At 48.8% G+C, this 18,346-nt stretch overlaps 1 protein-coding gene across 4 annotated transcripts in view; it reads right to left on the bottom strand.

The window, feature by feature from the left end:
• The window catches only part of EFR3B (EFR3 homolog B), a 145,038-nt gene that overhangs the window by 35,926 nt on the left and 90,766 nt on the right, over window positions 1-18,346 (bottom strand). For all 4 annotated transcript variants that reach the window (XM_063123733.1, XM_063123731.1, XM_063123734.1 and 1 more), the window contains exons 5-9: window positions 9,521-9,642; window positions 6,448-6,597; window positions 4,921-5,055; window positions 3,999-4,077; window positions 2,168-2,303 (exon numbers count right to left, since the gene is read on the bottom strand). In XM_063123733.1, coding sequence (XP_062979803.1) covers window positions 2,168-2,303; window positions 3,999-4,077; window positions 4,921-5,055; window positions 6,448-6,597; window positions 9,521-9,642 — 622 coding nt within the window. The remainder of the gene's footprint in view (window positions 1-2,167; window positions 2,304-3,998; window positions 4,078-4,920; window positions 5,056-6,447; window positions 6,598-9,520; window positions 9,643-18,346) is intronic.

The following is an 18,346-nucleotide window of genomic DNA, read 5'->3' as shown; positions in this document are numbered from 1 at the left end:
CAGTATCAGAGGCAGTAAGCCTGTGTGCACCAGTTGCTGGGGACCATGGGTGGGAGGGTGCTGTTGCACCATGTCCTGCTTGTTCATCCCTGGCCGATGGCCGGTTGGCCCCTGTGTGAACGGAGTGCTGGACTAGATGGACCCTTGGTCTGATCCAGCATCAGGGCCCTTCTTAGGCTCTTATAGCCATGGCCCCCAAGGAGATTCCAAAAATGCAGGCAGCCATGTGGATCCCTATCTACAAACCACGTCTAGCATTTTCATCTCCCCAGGAGCCGGGCTTCTGTTGAGCTAAGGAATCCTAATTGCCCATTCAGGCCAAGCCACTCCAAAACACACGTTGCATTTTAACAGGGACAGCTCACAGCCATATATTGCTGCTGGGGAAGTCCATTCCCCTCCTCCCACACATAGAATCATAGAATCATAGAATAGCAGAGTTGGAAGGGCCTACAAGGCCATCGAGTCCAACCCCCTGCTCAATGCAGGAATCCACCGTAAAGCATCCCTGACAGATGGTTGTCCAGCTGCCTCTTGAAGGCCTCTAGGGTGGGAGAGCCCACCACCTCCCTAGGTAACTGATTCCATTGTCGTACTGCTCTAACCGTCAGGAAGTTTTTCCTGATGTCCAGCTGGAATCTGGCTTCCTTTAACTTGAGCCCGTTATTCCGTGTCCTGCACTCTGGGAGGATCGAGAAGAGATCCTGGCCCTCCTCTGTGCGACAACCTTTCAAGTATTTGAAGAGTGCTCTCATGTCTCCCCTCAATCTTCTCTTCTCCAGGCGAAACATGCCCAGTTCTTTCAGTCTCTCTTCATAGGGCTTTGTTTCCAGACCCCTGAACATCCCAGGTCCTGAAACTATTGCTACTAAGCTGACAGGGAAATCTGCTAGGGTGGTTGATGTCGTCCCTGGTAATAAGAAAGTCCCAGTGCTTCGATACAGCAAGCCCTGAACCCACTACGTGACTGTTGACAGCCTTAAAAATGAACCGAATAATAACTGAAAAGCCGCCTCAGGGGCTGGAACAATCCATAGAATGGCGGCAGGGATGAAGAGGGGTGATTAACTCTTTCATTTCTTCCACTCAAGGTCCCCCCCCCGCTCGGGCGCTCCTTGCCTGCATTCCCTTAGGGGAAAAGCAGAGGTCGGACCAGAGTTCAACCTCCACTTCCTTCATTACTCGTCCACTTAAACTGGTAGCTCCCCCCCACCCACCCCACAGAGATGCTAAGGCTTGGTGAAAATCTTTGGAACCCCCCCCCCCAAAAAAAAATTCAGAAACAATCTGCCCCCATGATTTCCCAAAAATCTTTAGAAAAAAATCCCCCCATTTTTCTCTTCTCCACCCATTTTTTCAGGTCTTTTCCCAGGCCTTCACATCTCTATCCCCTCCAATGACTGCTTTTCTGTTTTAAAACCACATGTACCACGCCATTTGGAGACTGATCCACGTTTCACGGAATAATGGGCTGAAGTTACAGGAAGCCAGATTCCGGCTGGACATCAGGAAAAACTTAATGACTGTTAGAGCAGTATGACAATAGAACCAGTGACCTAGGGAGGTGGTGGGCTCTCCCACACTAGAGGCCTTCAAGAGGCAGCTGGACAACTATCTCTCAGGGATGCTTTAAGGTGGATTCCCGCATTGAGCAGAGGGTTGGACTTGATGGCCTTAGAGACCCTTCCAACTCTGCTATTCTAAGATTCTCCCCTAATTTGGCACGCACACATCCACACCCCAGATGTGTTGGACTGCAACTCCCAGAATTCCCAGCCAGGCTGTCCCACACTAGAGGCCTTCAAGAGGCAGCTGGGCAGCCCTCTGTCAGGGATGCTTTAGGGTGGATTCCTGCATTGAGCAGGGGGTTGGAATTGATGACCTTAGAGACCCTTCCAACTCTACTAGTCTGTGATGCTATGATTCAGGGTCTGGTACACCATTGTGACAGTCTTTCTTTCTATATCTTGAGCCTAATTTCATGCCCACCCATCTTTCTCACTTATCTGTTGGTGCAAATCCCTAGAAACGGAGATCGCCCTCGCCAGACCATTTGGCTCCAGGCATTGGTGACATGTGGTGAGGTGCGCCCTCCCTCGTTGGAGTTTGGGGTGCCCGGTGGTCACACAACAGGGCTGTCCCCTCGAGGGCCGCTCGGGCTCCTTACCGACGGATCCGGAAGCCGCGATAATGGCCGCCTCCGAGAGGACCTCCACGATGCCGGCTCTCACGGTGGCCGCACTCCTGCTGTTGGCATCCAGGTGGCTCAGAAGCTGTTGGATCACTAAGTGGGAGTGCTGGGGCTAGAAGCAAAGGAGAAGAGAAACAATGGATGAGGGAGGAAATTGCTAAGAACCAGAGATGAAAAGGGAGCAGGGGAGCAAAGGAACTTGGAAGAATGGGGATAGTGGACTATTTTGGGAGCTGGGGTGCATAAAGCAGGGTGCTGAGGTCTTCCCGCTCGGTCAGACCACCAGCAAAAGCAAGCAGTATTCCAGCCAGTCAGAGCAGGACTTTAAGATTATTTGTTCATTGTTCATCAGGACACAGACAAACTGGAGCGTGTTCAGAGGAGGGCAACCAGGATGATCAGGGGTCTGGAAACAAAGCCCTAGGAAGAGAGACTGAAAGAACTGGGCATATTTAGCCTGGAGAAGAGAAGATTGAGGGGAGACATGAGAGCACTCTTCAAATACTTAAAAGGTTGTCACACAGAAGAGGGCCAGGATCTCTTCTCGATCCTCCCAGAGTGCAGGACACGGAATAACGGGCCCAAGTTAAAGGAAGCCAGGTTCCAGCTGGACATCAGGAAAAACTTCCTGTTAGAGCAGTACGACAATGGAATCCGTTACCTAGGGAGGTTGTGGGCAATCCCACACCAGAGGCCTTCAAGAGGCAGCTGGACAACCCTCTGTCAGGGATGCTTTAGGGTGGATTCCTGCATTGAGCAGGGGGTTGGACTCGATGGCCTTAGAGGCCCCTTCCAACTCTACTATTCTATGATTCTATTTAAAGTATTATTAACCTGCCCTTCATCCGAGGACATTAGGGAGGGGCACAAGGGGCATAAAGACCAAAATATAAAAAACCCCATAAAATATCACAATTAAAAACAAATCAAAAGAGTAAAAGTAGCAGAGCATTCAAGCAAAACAGCAAATCACTTTTAAAATACAGGGCAAATATTGGCAGTAGGTGCAGGATTTAGCAACCTCTGGAACATTTTTGCTTTCATTTAAAACAAACAGAACCACAGTCAACCCGCATTTTTAGCCCTTATGACTGAATGATGTGGGCATTATTAGCAATTGATTCAGCTTGTATTGATGCATTATAATATTCTAGGGGTTTCCTGCATTTTCATACCACAATCATGAAATTGCAGGTCACATACAGTTCTGCTTTCACCTCCCCCTTCCTTCTGGGGTTAGAGATGGAGGCTTTTGCACCCCAAAGTGTTTTCTTTCACAGCGGGCAAAGAGCATCTTCTTCTGCCGCTCAGTTTATGCTTTTTCCCCCCTTTCTTTTTTTAAAAACAACACTTCAGGACAGATAAAGGCAGGACTTCTTCACACAGCAGGGAGTTAAACTATGGAACTCACTACCACAAGATGTAGTGATGTCCACCAATTGGCATGGGTTTAAAAGGTGTCTGGATAAATTCCTGGAGGCAAAGGCTATCAATGGCTACTAGCCCTGATGGTTGTGTGCTATCTCCAGTATTCGAGGGAGTAAGCCTGTGTGCACCAGTTGCTGGGGAACATGGGTGGGAGGGTGCTGTTGCACCGTGTCCTGCTTGTTCATCCCTGGCCGATGGCTGGTTGGCCCCTGTGTGAACAGAGTGCTGGACTAGATGGACCCTTGGTCTGATCCAGCATCAGGGCACTTCTTATGTTCATACTTCGTTGGGCAGGTGAAGCGGCTACTGCTGAAATACAAGACCCATTTCCCAACATGAGGGAAACATGATACCCCCCCGTCTCAACGGGATCTCTCACCTGGATTGAGTACATGATGATTTTAAAGCAGCGAATCGCAAACGTCTTGGGCTCCCACAAGGAGTGGTTGTCCAGGTGGCTTATGGGAAGAAGGAGGAGGACAAAAGGAGCATGAATTTAGCAAGCAGACGAGCCCACACTGTGGATTTACTGCTGACAGAAGCAAGGGCATCCAGAGACCCACGGCTAGCTACACAACGGACCGCTTGGCTAGAGCGCAAGGCAGGAGACGTGCCAGGTGGCTACAGGAGTCCAGGTTGCAAACGGGCAAAACCTGACAAAAAACACAGGCTCTCCAGAGAGACGTAAAAACCGTCGTTTTGCTAGAATCGATTTGTTCAGCCGTGCTGGCGTAATGCTGTGGTGTAGTGGTTAGAGCAGGTGTGGACTACTTGTGGCTCTCCAGATGTGTTGGCCCAGAACTCCCATTATCCACTGGCTATGTTGGCTAGGGATGATGGGATTTGTAGGCTGAAAGCGTCAGGAAAACTGCAAGTTGCCCACCCCTGGGTTAGAGAGTGTCAGGCTAGGACACTTTTTGTGAACCGCCCAGAGAGCTTCGGCTATTGGGCAGTATAGAAATGTAATAAATAAATAAATAAATAGAAGCAGGGAGACTCGAGTTCAAATTCCCACCCGGCCATGAAGCTCACTGGGTGACCACAGGCCAATCTGTCTCTCTCTCTCAGCCCAATTTTGTGTTGATGAAATGGAGTGGACTGGGAGAGGGAGACCTGCACCAGTCTTGGCTGCTTGGAAGAAGGCTGGGATGGAGATGAGGGAGAAGAAATAACTCTCGTGAAGTGCCCCAAGGTCAGATCTCCGTCCTGGGGCAAGAGGGAGTTCAAGCCACCTCCCCCCAGGTTGGACAAACCCCGAGGCAAACGCCAGGGAGAGCAACGCAGCATCTCCGGGGACTTACATCAGCACGGGCTTGATGGCGTTTTTGATGTTGCCGTAAGCCGCCCGCCCTAAGAGCTCCCGCAGACATCGCTCCGCCAGCTCTGCCGGGTTCTCTTTCTCCTTCTCCGTCGTCTGCAAGGGGGACGGAGAACGGCTGAAGGAAAGAAGAAAGAGGCGTCAATGGCGTTTCAGACCCAGGGCCAAAGGCCCACCTTGCGTGCAAGCGCGCCACGCCAACACACTGAATTAAAGCTGGAGCCACGGCTGCACCTGGAATGACGAACTGTGGGAACTGCGTTACAAGAAGGGATACAGGAAAAATCCGCAATAGAATCATTTTTTTTATTTCCTGGAGTTTAATGCAAATTTAGTCGTAGAAAAATACATTTAAAAAAATCAGCCCCAAATGCACATTCCCCCCATAGACTAAAGCTGGACAACCCTCTGTCAGGGATGCTTTAGGATGGATTCCTGGATTGAGCAGGGGATTGGACTTGATGGCCTTGTAGGCCCCTTCCAACTCTGCTATTCTATGATTCTATAAAAGCAGGAATCTGCACATAGAATCACAGAATAGTAGAGTTGGAAGGGTCCTATAAGGCCATCGAGTCCAACCCATTTGGGGGGCGGATTTGCACATTTGGGGGGGGGGATTTTTGCAGGGATTTTCACATTTTCGCAAATGCGAATTTGTGCAAACGTGACAAATTGGGAAACAAAAAGTATTCTGCGAATGAGTGGATGATAGAACATAGAATCATAGAATAGCAGAGTTGGAAGGGGCCTACAAGGCCATTGAGTCCAACCCCCTGCTCAATGGAACCTGTCCGTTCAGGAAACATAGAACTGATTTTGCAGAACCCGTAAAACCCTAGATACAGGTAACCTTCACCCACCAGCGGAGGACGCCCGCCACCTGCCTTTCTGCATGGGCCACGTGTCTGGACGTGGCTCCACATTGGAACCAGGCAAAGCAACGAGTCATGCGGAGGCCCAGCGAACAGGCTGCTTTGGGTAATTCTGCTGCAAGTCTGCATATCGGAAGCGATCAAGTGAACGCAAATCCCGTCAAAGTACTGCCCCCACAGCCCCAATGGAAGCCGCTGGGAAAGAGGCATGTCAAAGATTTATTTAATTATTTAATTACATTTATATACCGCCCCACATGCTGCCCCACAGATGGATTGTTTGGCTTTATGCAAAGCTTCCTTATATCGGGTCAGACTGTTGGATCGTCCAGCCCGGTTCTTTCAACTCTGACGGGCAGCAATGGCTCTCGGGCGTTTCGGACAAGAGGTCTTTTCCAGCCTCGCTGGGGATTGAACCCGTGACCTTCCTCATGCAACGCAGAGTCTCTACCACTGAGCTACGCCCCCTCCCTTTAAAGGAGCGCCTAGCACTTAATAGATGCATTTCTGGTGGCGCATTCCTGTGCCCTCCAACAGGACTTGGGGACTAAATTGTGACCCGCCAACATCCTTCCATTTCTAGGGTTCCACAGTTAGCAACGCCGCCGGGCGAGATCAAGCAGATTGGCTGCTGTCACCTTTCGGTTTCCTCAGCGTGCTGCAGGTTGAAGAGCAGCGAAGGCACAATCTTGTCCATGTGCTGAGGGTCCCAGATGTTCGCCTGCAGCTCATCGTTCACGGTCTTCCGGACCACTCCTTGCAGGCCTTTTATGCCAGACATGCGGATCCTTTGGGGGGGAGAAGAAAAGAAGAGCTGCATCTTAAAAGGCAAAAGGGAACGAAGCCTCCCTCCACTCTGGCCTAGTTGGAAGCCTTGGCTCTCAAAGGATCATAGAATCATAGAATAGCAGAGTTGGAAGGGGCCTACAAGTCCAACCCCCTGCTCAAGGCAGGAATCCACCCTAAAGCATCCCTGACAGATGCTTGTCCAGCTGCCTCTTGAATGCCTCCAGTGTGGGAGAGCCTACAACCTCCCTAGGTAACTGGTTCCATGTCGTACTGCTCTAACCATCAGGAAGTTTTTCCTGATGTCCAGCCGGAATCTGGCTTCCTGTCACTTGAGCCCGTTATTCCGTGTCCTGCACTCTGGGAGGATCGAGAAGAGATCCTGGCCCTCCTCTGTGTGACAACCTTTCAAGTATTTGAAGAGTGCTATCGTGTCTCCCCTCAATCTTCTTTTCTCCAGGCTAAACATGCCCAGTTCTTTCAGTCTCTCCTCACAGGGCTTTTTTTCCAGACCCCTGATCATCCTGGTTGCCCTCCTTCCTATGCATACCACATCTTCCTCTGTGTCACTGCATTTGCTCATCTGTTCCTCTGGGTTCTTCCCTCCCTGCATTCTCTCCTCAACCTTAATAGATAGACGTAAGCTTCTTGGGAGCAGGGATCTCAATGCCCTGTTTAAGATAAACCCGGAGGATCACTCTACTCCACAAGCTCATGTTTTTGTCCTTTGAAAAGCAGAAATTGCTTCTCTGTTCACTAAGGGTGTCTTCTTATGCATCATCACAAAAGAGGACAAAACAGGACACAGACTTGCACATGATTAAGTGCATAGATGCACATTTAGAAACCACTGCTATAGAAATATAGGACATCTCACCATAGTGGGATGAACACGCTCCAGCTTGTCTGCGTCCTTCTTGAATTGTGGGGCCCAGAACTGGACGCAATACTCCAGATGAGGCCTAACCAGGGCTGAATAGAGAGGAACCAGTACCTCACGCAATTTGGAAGCTATGCTTCTATTAATACAGCCCAAAATAGCATTTGCCTTTCTTGCTGCCATGTCACACTGTTGGCTCATATTCAGCTTGTGAATGCTGGATGCTCACGCCCGTGTGTGTGTGGGGCTAAGCGTGCCCCAGGAAAAAGCAAAGAGGGCTGGAATGAAAGACAAAAGATGGACCGCTCCAGTTTGCCAACAACTTTTCAGCCTCTGGTACCCAAAGTTATATCTTCACTGAATACGGGGTTCACTGATGGTGTTGCTGCCAGCGAAGAACCTGTCCTCCACAAATGTAGGCGTCTCCTGCCTCCCCACAAAGGGAACAGCCACCATGGTATCATGAGAACAGCAAAATCCCTCTGTTAATTACAAGTCGTGTGAAGTAATCCTTCCATTAACCTGTCCTGAACCGACTTGCCAAATCAATTTAACCGGGTGCAACAAGCGTTTTAGCACCGAGAGGGCGGGTGACATTTCCCTCCGACCTATGAAACCAAAACACGCCTCAAAGGAACATAAATAATAGCGGTAATGAAAGACGTCTCATTCAAGGGGGTTTAGTCACCTGTTCTGCGCTGGCTTCTAAAGGTCCCCGTCCCCTCCCGGTGTGTTGTGTTCTAATCTGCCACCCTCACCCCGACCTCAGCTCCTCATTATCCTGCAGCCTCTGAAAAGCTTCCTCCGGCTTCCCGCTTCGTCGAGGGGCGAGGAGAAAGCAATTAAAATACATCCATGGCAGGCTAATTGCAGGACGGAGATCATTCTGAAAAGGGTGGGCGTGCAGCAACCGCGCAAACGGATCTGTGACAGAAACGCTAGACCATGCTGGTCGGTGCGGGGCAGGAACCACCAACAGAGGCACGCTTGGCTGGCCATAAATAATATTCATGTCTGGCTCTATGATTCATCCTCAATCCTTCTGGGAGGAAGCGTCATCCCCATCAAAGGGAAAGGGGAGATGTGGTCTTTGACGCTCATGCCTAGCCCGATTGCCTTTTCCACGCTTCGGCTTTCAAAAGCGAATCCCAAGGGACGGCTGCATGCAGAATTCTTTTGGCACTGCTCTTTTGGAACTGTTCAGGGATGAGAAACCCGGGAGGCTGAAGAGTAGAAGCCGATTCCAGGCATTCATTTCCATCAACGGTGGCTTTAAAGGCTCGTTTGCCCAGGATGGCCAATGTGCAAAATTGCAGGGCTGTGCGCATACATGCACACGCACACAAATGGCCCTTTATGTCCGCCATCGTTTGCGGCCATAGAGCTATTAAAAAAAGAGAGCCCCCAAGATGCAGGGTAAGGTAAGTCCTGGCAGTGCGGTGACCAGGGAGGGAGAGGAAGGATAGGTAGGTAAGGTGAGGTGAGTCCATTGGACTCACCTGGACTCATGGCTGGCCTTGCACCAGCTTTCCCAGGTGGGCAGAGGGAGCGGCCCAGCACCGTCCTGAATCGTCATGAGGCATCGGTACTCAGGCCAAAGCAGTGGCCTCAACTGGAGATGCCAAGAATTGAGTGGGAGAACTTTCTGGAATTTTGGTGAATTGCCCAGAAAGCATTGGGCATTATAGAAATCCTATGCATGATGGATGATATTCTGGAGGTGACGGACTCGACCTTGGGGGAGCTAGGGGTGGCGACGGCCGACAGAAAGCTCTGGCGTGGGCTGGTCCATGAAGTCACGAAGAGTCGGAAGCGACTGAACGACGAATAAACAACAACAACAATGCATGCTTAGACAGAATAAGTACTACAACTCCCAGTATAGAAATATAATAAATTAATGAATAAAACAAGGCGACCCGACCAATTTAGTAACAACGTAGGAGGCAAGAGAGGCTGGTTGAGCAGAGCCTCCCCACTAGAGGAGGGCCAGGGATTTGTGGAGGCCTGTTTACGTCGCCTGTATCTGCTCGGGTACTACTCACTTCGTCCGGATGTCCATGTCATCGTGGCTGGAGTGGCACATTTCACTGAATCGAGAGACAAAGAAGTCGTAGCTCCTGTGGTAAGACGGGGTGTCCTCCTCGATGTTTGCAAATTTCACGAACTGCAGGTGGGGGAAGTGGGGGCAGCAAGGCAGAGAAAGGGAACACACATTAAAAATGCTGCACTCCGATGCCTACAGATCTTCGGGAATAGAATAAAAGAAGAAGAAGAAGAAGAAGAAGAAGAAGAAGAAGAAGAAGAAGAAGAAGAAGAAGAAGACGACGACCACCACCACAATGGAGTGAACATCATAGAATCATAGAATCATAGAATAGCAGAGTTGGAAGGGGCCTACAAGGCCATCGAGTCCAACCCCCTGCTCAATGCAGGAATCCACCCTATCATGAAGCCTGCACTCATTTGTGAAGTAAAAAAGTTGCAATTTGTGAGGTAATTTGTGACATAAACATTTGTGAGGTAAAAATGCTGCACTCTCACACCACCTCCTACAGATCTTGAGGAATACAATTATTATTATTAATAATAATACCCCACAGAATTAACGCCATGAAGATTGTAGGCATTTGTGAGGTTAAAATGCTGCACTCCGAGACCACTCCTACTCCTACAGATCTTCGGGAACACAAAAAATAAATAAACAAACAAACAACAATTAAGTGAACGTCATTAAGACTGCACTCATTTGCGAAGTAAAAAAATTTGCAATTTGTGAGGTAATTTGTGACATAAACATTTGTGAGGTAAAAATACTGCACTCTCACACCACATACCAACTCCTACAGATCTTGGGGAATACAATAAATCATCATCATCAACAACAGAATTGACGCCACGAGGATTGTATGCATTTGTGAGGTGAAAATGTGTAATTTGTGAGGTAAAAATGCTGCACTCCCAGACCACTCAAACTCCTACAGATCTTTGGGAACACAATAAATAAATAAATAACAACAATGGAGTGAACGTCATTAAGACTGCACTCATTTGCGAAGTAAAAAAAAAATGCAATTTGTGAGGTAATTTGTGACATAAACATTTGTGAGGTAAAAATACTGCACTCTCACACCACATACCAACTCCTTCAGATCTTGGGGAATGCAATAAATAATACTAATACTAATACTAATACTAATACCACCCACAGAATGAACACCATGAAGACTTGTATGCATTTGTGAGGTAAAAATGTGTAATTTGTGAGGTAAAAATGCTGCACTCCCAGACTACTCAAACTCCTACAGATCTTTGGGAATGCAATAAATAAATACATAAATAAATAAAATGAATGAGTGGACATCATGAAGACTGTTTGCATGCATTTGGGAGGATTTTGTCTGGACAGACCAGGGGCGCAGAAGTTCCGGTCCCCAGAGCCTATGTATGTGGCCTGCGGGAGCTCCGTATCCAAAACGCAGAGCCTCCTTGGGTTCCTCCAGGAGGGAGGGCCTGGCTTCCAAGCCTTGCCCCTGGGGGAGTCACCACTGTTATCTAACAGCAAGCATTTGGGGGACTTAGTTGGTGCTGGAATGACTAGACGATCTGCCTTGAGCAGGGAGTTGGACTTGATGGCCTTGTAGGCCCCTTCCAACTCTGCTATTCTATGATTTTATCATTCTTCGCATGAGCAAGCTTTCAGCCCCAGCATGGGAATGCATCTTGAAAGTGACTGAAGATTCTTTGTGAGGGAGCGTTTTTCGCTCCAGGAGACTAACACTACACACAGCTTCTCCTCTGGAGGGAATTATGGGAGCTCTGCTGTAGCCAAACATTTGGCCGGACATTTCACAGGATGTCTGTGACATTCAGCCCCAGTGTGGACTCCTCAAACTTCCATGTCCCCTTGCCCACCAAACCCCACCCCCGTCTCTAAAGTTCCTCAGCAAGCCCACTTCCTTTTTTGGCAAACAGGACGCACGTGCATGTGCACATGAACAAACCTGTACACCCCACTACCCCGCTGTTCTGTGACCTTTTCCCTTCAGCCCAATTGATTTCTGATGTACGTGGCATGTGGGCAAGTGTTTGCACCGATTCACAGACAGTGGGCCTCTTGCCTGAGAATCATTTCCAGGTGGGAAACAACTAGGGTGACCCTATGGAAAGGAGGGCAGGGCTCCTGCATCTTTAACGGTCGTATAGAAAACGGAATTTCAGCAGGGGTCACTTGTACGCATGCAGCACCTGGCGAAATCCCCTCTTCATCACCACAGTTAAAGCTGCAGGAGCCCTGCCCTCTTTTGTATCTGGTCACGCTAGATAATGAGGGCAGGGCTCCTGCAGCTTTAACTGTGGTGATGAAGAGGGGATTTCGCCAGGGGTTGCATGCGTACAAGTGACGCAGGAGCCTTGTCCTCCTTTCCATAGGGTCACCCTAGAAACACAGTGTGTGTGTGTGTGTGTGTGCACAGAACATGCACAGGTGTGCAGACGTGTAACACACATGCTGCTATAAGCGCGTGACCCTGTTTCTGCATGTGCATTCCTCCACTCTAGAGGCTCTGTCCCTGTGTACTCCCAATCCACCTTGCCAGTCAAGTGCTGGTCATGCTGGATACGTCCCATCCTCCTGATGACCTTCGCTCCCCAGTGGAGGCTGGTGGCTCCGATATCAGTGGGGTGGGTTTCAGTCAGAAGTCTAAAGGAACTCTCCAAGGTGAATCTACTCAAGATTTCAGTCAGAACTCTACTGGAGCTCTCCATTTATTTATTTATTTATTACATTTTTATACCGCCCAATAGCCGGAGCTCTCTGGGCGGTTCACAAAATTTAAAACCATTCAAAGTATAAGACAACAGTATAAAACCATAATATAAAATACAATATAAAAGCTCAACCAGATAAAAACAGACGCAATGCAAAATTACAAATTGAAAACACCAAGTTAAAATTTATTTATAGACTGTTAATATGCTGGGAGAATAAAAAGGTCTTCACCTGGCGTCTAAAAGCGTATAATGTAGGTGCCACGCGAACCTCCTTAGAGAGCTCATTCCACAGCCGGGGTGCCACAGCAGAGAAGGCCCTGCTCCTGGGAGCCACCTGCCTCACTTCCTTTGGCAGGGGCTCGCGTAGATGGACCCCTGAGGATGACCTTAGGGTCCGGGCAGGGACATACGGGAGGAGGCGTTCCTTCAGATAGCCTGGCCCCAAGCCGTTTAGGGCTTTAAATGTTAATACCAGCACTTTGAATCGGGCCCGGACCTGGACTGGGTGAATCCAAGGTGAATCTGCTCCGGGTTTCAGTCAGAACCAGTCGGAATCGACTGGTTCTGACTGAAACCCAGAGCGGATTCCTCACCCCACTGACCTCGGAGCCACCGGCCTCCACTGCCGCTTCCCCTGTGAGCTCCTGGGTAGAAACCGCTTCTACAGAGACATCCTTCAATAAATCACAGGCAAAAGGGTCGTTCGGGCAGCAACGCTTCGTGGTCGACTGCGTGGGCCATCCATCTCGTTCAGAAAGCAAAGTGCTGCTTCATTGACCCTGCAACGAGCTCCTGAGCCGGCGGAACCTCGGCAGACGCCTCGTCTGGGCCGCCCGTGCTCCGCAACGCCTTCCGCCGCTCCATCACCCACCCTGTTCGGCTCCATTTCTCCTGCCACTTACCCTTGTTAAGCCAAAGGCCAGAAGGAATTGAACTGCAACGGGCAGCCTCCCCTGACGTCCCCCTCCCTCGTTCTGCAGTGGAGAGGCTGATGGGGGCAGATGGGGCCACTCGTATAGCATCAAGGAAAAACACATCGGCAAATTCCTCCCCTCACACAAGGTTTAAGTGCCCCCAAAGTCTTACCTTTAGATGCTCCAGTTCGTTTCCGAGACTTGCACGCCCCCCTCCCCTCCCCAGCGTGGCAGCCTCTCGCTTCTAGCAAGCGGCGAGAGCGCCTCCGTTTTGCAATTAGCGAGGCCGACTCCACGCAGCAAAAATCGATTTCTAGCGCCTCTCATTTCATTTCTACCTTCAGCGCGTTTCTATTGACTGACCAGCAGCCAACTGGTGGGAAAGCAAAACGTCTTGCCTTTTTCAGACACGGCGATCGTCTCCAAATCATCTGGGGCTAAATTTTGCCTTGAGGAGGAGGAGAAGGAGGGGGCTCCCTGATCCCACCCCACCCCCCATCCGTGGGGCTGAGATTGTCCGGTCATGATGGAGAAAGCTCATTCATTACCTGTGTCTCTTTAAAGGGACAGTTCACATGTGCATTCAAGAGGCAGCTGGAAAACCATCTGTCAGGGATGCTGTAGGGTGGATTCCTGCATTGAGCAGGGGGTTGGACTCGATGGCCTTACAGGCCCCTTCGATCTCTACTATTCTATGATTCTATGATTCTATGCTTTTGATACTGTATTTTGTATTTGTGCTTTTAACCTGTTGGTTGTTTTATTTATTTATTTTATTTATTGCACTTATATACCGCTCCCATAGCCAAGGCTCTCTGGGCGGTTTACAGAAATTCTAAAATTAAGATAAAAACGAGTATACAGAATTTAAAATTCTAAAACATAGAACATACACACATGAAGCATTAAAAACCGTTAAAAAAAACCTAAACATGTGGGTGATTAAAATGTGCCGCCATATGCCTGGGCAAAGAGGAAAGTCTTAACTTGGTGCCGGAAAGACAGCAGCATTGGCGCCAGGTGAGCCTCGTCAGGGAGATTGTTCCATAGTCTGGGGGCCACCACCGAAAAGGCCCTGTCCCTCGTTGCCACACTCCGAGCCTCTCTCGGAGTAGGCACCCGGAGGAGGACCTTAGATGTTTATTATGGTTTTAATTTTTGTGAACCGCCCAGAGAGCTTCTGCTATTGGGCGGTATAAAAATGTAATACATAAATAAATAAATGATAAATACTCAAAGTCTTTTAGCAATGAGGACCCCATTGCCTCTTGGGGGGCGGGGTTTGCCTTCCAGTGGTGGGCGTGGCCAAAGGCAAAATGGGCGGCTTCCAAAATGCAAAGACACACCTCTCTGTTTTCACACACAGCTCTTCTAGCCAGTAACTGAACTTCCGGAGAGGCCTTTCAGTATTTTTAGAACGGGGAAAAACTGCATAAAAGCTGAGAAACATAAATGATCCGGGGTTTTGTGCGGGGGGGGGGGAGTTGGTGGGTCATTCTGGGGAAACCCGGAGGGCCAGATTGGGATCCAGGACCTGAGGTTTAGGCAGGAGAGAACATATTTGCCTGCTAGAAGCCAAAGATCCAGTCCCCATAGTTTTCTACTGAAAGGTCCTCTGGACCTAGAGCAGGAATTGACTTGAGGCCATAAAGAAGTGGATGGACAAGTTGCAGCCATCAGACCGTTACTCAGCTCTGTCTGTGAACATGTGTTAAGCAGAGGTCAGTGGAGTAACGAATCCGCTCCGGGTTTCAGCCAGAGCCCGTCAGAATTCTAAAGGAGCTATCCAAGGTGCAAAGCTTATCTGGACAGAGATAGCCTAGCTACAGTGATCCATGCTCTGATAACCTCTCGTCTGGATTACTGCAATGCGTTATATGTGGGGCTGCCTTTGAAAACGGTCCAGAAACTTCAGCTGGTACAAAACAGGGCAGCACAGTTACTAACAGGGACTGGCCGACGAGATCACATCATGCCAGTCCTTTTCCAGCTTCATTGGCTGCCAGTCCAGGTCCGGGCCCGATTCAAAGTGCTGGTATTAACATTTAAAGCCCTAAACGGCTTGGTGCCAGGTTATCTGAAGGAACGCCTCCTCCCATATGTACCTGCCTGGACCCTAAGGTCATCTTCAGGGGTCCTTCTCCGCGAGCCCCTGCCAAAGGAGGTGAGGCAGGTGGCTACCAGGAGGAGGGCCTTCTCTGCTGTGGCACCCCGGCTGTGGAATGAGCTCCCTAAGGAGGTTCGCTTGGCACCTACATTATATGCTTTTAGACGCCAAGTGAAGACCTTTTTATTCTCCCAGCATTTTAACAGTCTATAAATAAATTTTAACTCGGTGTTTTAAATTTGTAATTTTGCATTGCGGCTGTTTTTATCTGGTTGAGCTTTTTTATTGTATTTTATATTATGGTTTTATACTGTTGTTTTATACTTTGAATGTTTTTAATTTTTGTGAACCACCCAGAGAACTCCGGCTATTGGGCGGTATAGAAATGTAATAAATAAATAAATAAATAAATAAACAAACCCGGAGAGGATTCATCACTCCCCTGATATAGGAGCCACCAGCCTCCAGTGGTGTCAGGACTTCTGCAAAATGTCTTATTCCTCCTGCAAAACAATCGGTCCCCTGCAAGCACAGCTCACATATCTACATTTCTATCTATCCCCTCGAACCCTTACGCTACAAAGGCTTCCAAGGTCTCCCTGTACGACGTTGAAGATCTCACTTCTAAAAGGGTTCCTGCTGGTCTTCCACTCAAGGGAACGAACAGGCCCAACTCTGCTCAGCCTGAGTTATGCACAGCACCAGGCGCCCCAGACCAGGCCCAGGAATTCCCCTTATTTATTTATTTATTTTTATTTATTACACTTATATACCGCCCCCATAGCCAGGGCTCTCTGGGCGGTTTACAGAAATTCTAAAATTGAGGTAAAAACAAGTATACAAAATTTAAAACTCTAAAACACAGAACATACACACATAAAGCATTAAAAACCAATTAAAAACGAAACATGTGGGTAATTAGGATGTGCCGTAATTAGGATGGGTAATTAGGTTGCTTTGTCAACCTATATAACGGGCTCTAACGGGCTCAAGATAAAGGAAGCCAGATTCCAGCTGGACATCAGGAAAAACTTCCTGACTGTTAGAGCAGTACGACAATGGAACCAGTGACCTAGGGAGGTTGTGGGCTCTCCCACACTAGAGGCCTGCAAGAGGCAGCTGGACAACCCTCTGTCAGGGATGCTTTAGGGTGGATTCCTGCATTGAGCAGGGGGTTGGACTCGATGGCCTTGTAGGCCCCTTCCAACTCTGCTATTCTATGATTCTATGATTCTGTGAACCTGGGTCCTCGAAGGATTTACTTCCATTTTGGTATTTTCTGCAGAGTTTTCTTGGTTCGGTTCTTGCCCAGGGGAGGGAGGGGAACTTCCTCTCTGTTAGGTGGGGTCCAGGACATCCCTAAATACCTTCTCTGATTAATCCCAAAAGCCACAGCAGGCAGTAGAAACGCTTGCTGTCCACGGCAGTTAAGAGACTTCCAGAGTGCTGTGATGATTCATCAGTGAGTTACTTTGCACTCCTGAGTCAGAGAGAAAAACAAAGCTGCCAGGATCTTTAGGTGACCCTGGATGGCTCTTATGGGTGCCTATTCCTAAGCCAATAGGAGCAGGTTCAGCCCTTGAAGACGACGCAGAAGTTGCAGCTAGTACAAAATGCAGCAGTTAGACTGCTGACCGGTACATCTCTCAGACCATATAACACCGGTGTAAAAAGAATTGCACTGGCTGCCAATACGCTTCCGGCTGGAATTCAAAGTGTTGGCAATGACTTTTCAAGCCCTCAACGGTTTGAGACCTCAGTACTTGAGGGAGCGCATCTCTCCCTATATCATAGAATCATAGAATAGCAGAGTTGGAAGGGGCCTACAAGGCCATCAAGTCCAACCCCCTGCTCAATGCAGGAATCCACCCTAAAGCATCCCTGACAGAGGGTTGTCCAGCTGCTTCTTGAAGGTCTCTAGTGTGGGACAGCCCTCAACCTCCCTAGGTAACTGGTTCCATTGTAATACTGCTCTAACAGTCAGGAAGTTTTTCCTGATGTCCAGCCGGAATCTGGCTTCCTGTAACTTAGAATCAAAGAATTGTAGAGTTGGAAGGGGCCTCTAAGGCCATCGAATCCAACCCCCTACTCAATGCAGGAATCCACCCTAAAGCATCCCTGACAGCTGCCTCTTGAATGCCTCTAGTGTGGGAGAGCCCACAACCTCCCTAGGTAACTGGTTCCATTGTAATACTGCTCTAACAGTCAGGAAGTTTTTCCTGATGTCCAGCCGGAATCTGGCTTCCTTTAACTTGAGCCCGTTATTCCGTGTCCTGCACTCTGGAAGGAGCGAGACGAGATCTGCCTGCCCAAGACTTGAGATCTGTTGCAGGAGCCCTCGTCCGCGTCTCACCAACGTGAGACATACGCTGTGGTGGGACATGGGAGAGGGCTTTCTCTGTGGGGACACCCTGGTTGTGGAATGCCCTCCCCTTGGAGGTCTGACTGGCGCCAACGTTGACTTTATTCTGGTACCAAGTAAAGACATGGCTTTTTAACAAAGCCTTTGATGGCTAAATTCACCAAACTTCTACATAGCTTTAATTGCTTTAATTGGTTTTACTGTTTTTAAATTTTATACTGGTTTTAGCTTATTAATGGTTCAATTTGTTTTTAGCTGTGTATTTGCTTTATATTGTTTGTACGGTTTTACCTGTATGCTACCCTGAGATCCTTGTGATATAGGTTGGGATACAACAACAACAACAACAACAACAACAACAACAACAACAATAATAATACAACTTGGCATTTACTTGGTACTTCTGAGAACTCAAAGTATTCCCACATCATTTCTTACAGCAATCCTATAACGTCCATTTGTATCATTATCCCCATAGTTCAGATAGGAGGACTGAGGCAGAGCAATTGCTCCGTGCCTTGGGCCCCTTGTGAGGCACTGGTTTGAACTGGTGACGTTCTGCTACAGTGCCCAGGATCTGAGGCAGAATGCGAAGCTGCCTCTCCAGAGAGGAACGGAGCCCCAAGGTCCACCTGCCTCTCTTAGTTCCACATCTTGTTGGCGACCATTTCCAAGGCCAAGAGTAGACAACTTGGCGCCCTCCAGCTATTTTGGA

Source organism: Elgaria multicarinata, chromosome 4 (genome assembly GCF_023053635.1).
Source record: "Elgaria multicarinata webbii isolate HBS135686 ecotype San Diego chromosome 4, rElgMul1.1.pri, whole genome shotgun sequence".
Lineage (NCBI taxonomy): Eukaryota > Metazoa > Chordata > Lepidosauria > Squamata > Anguidae > Elgaria > Elgaria multicarinata.
This window is presented reverse-complemented; position numbering and strand designations above follow the sequence as displayed.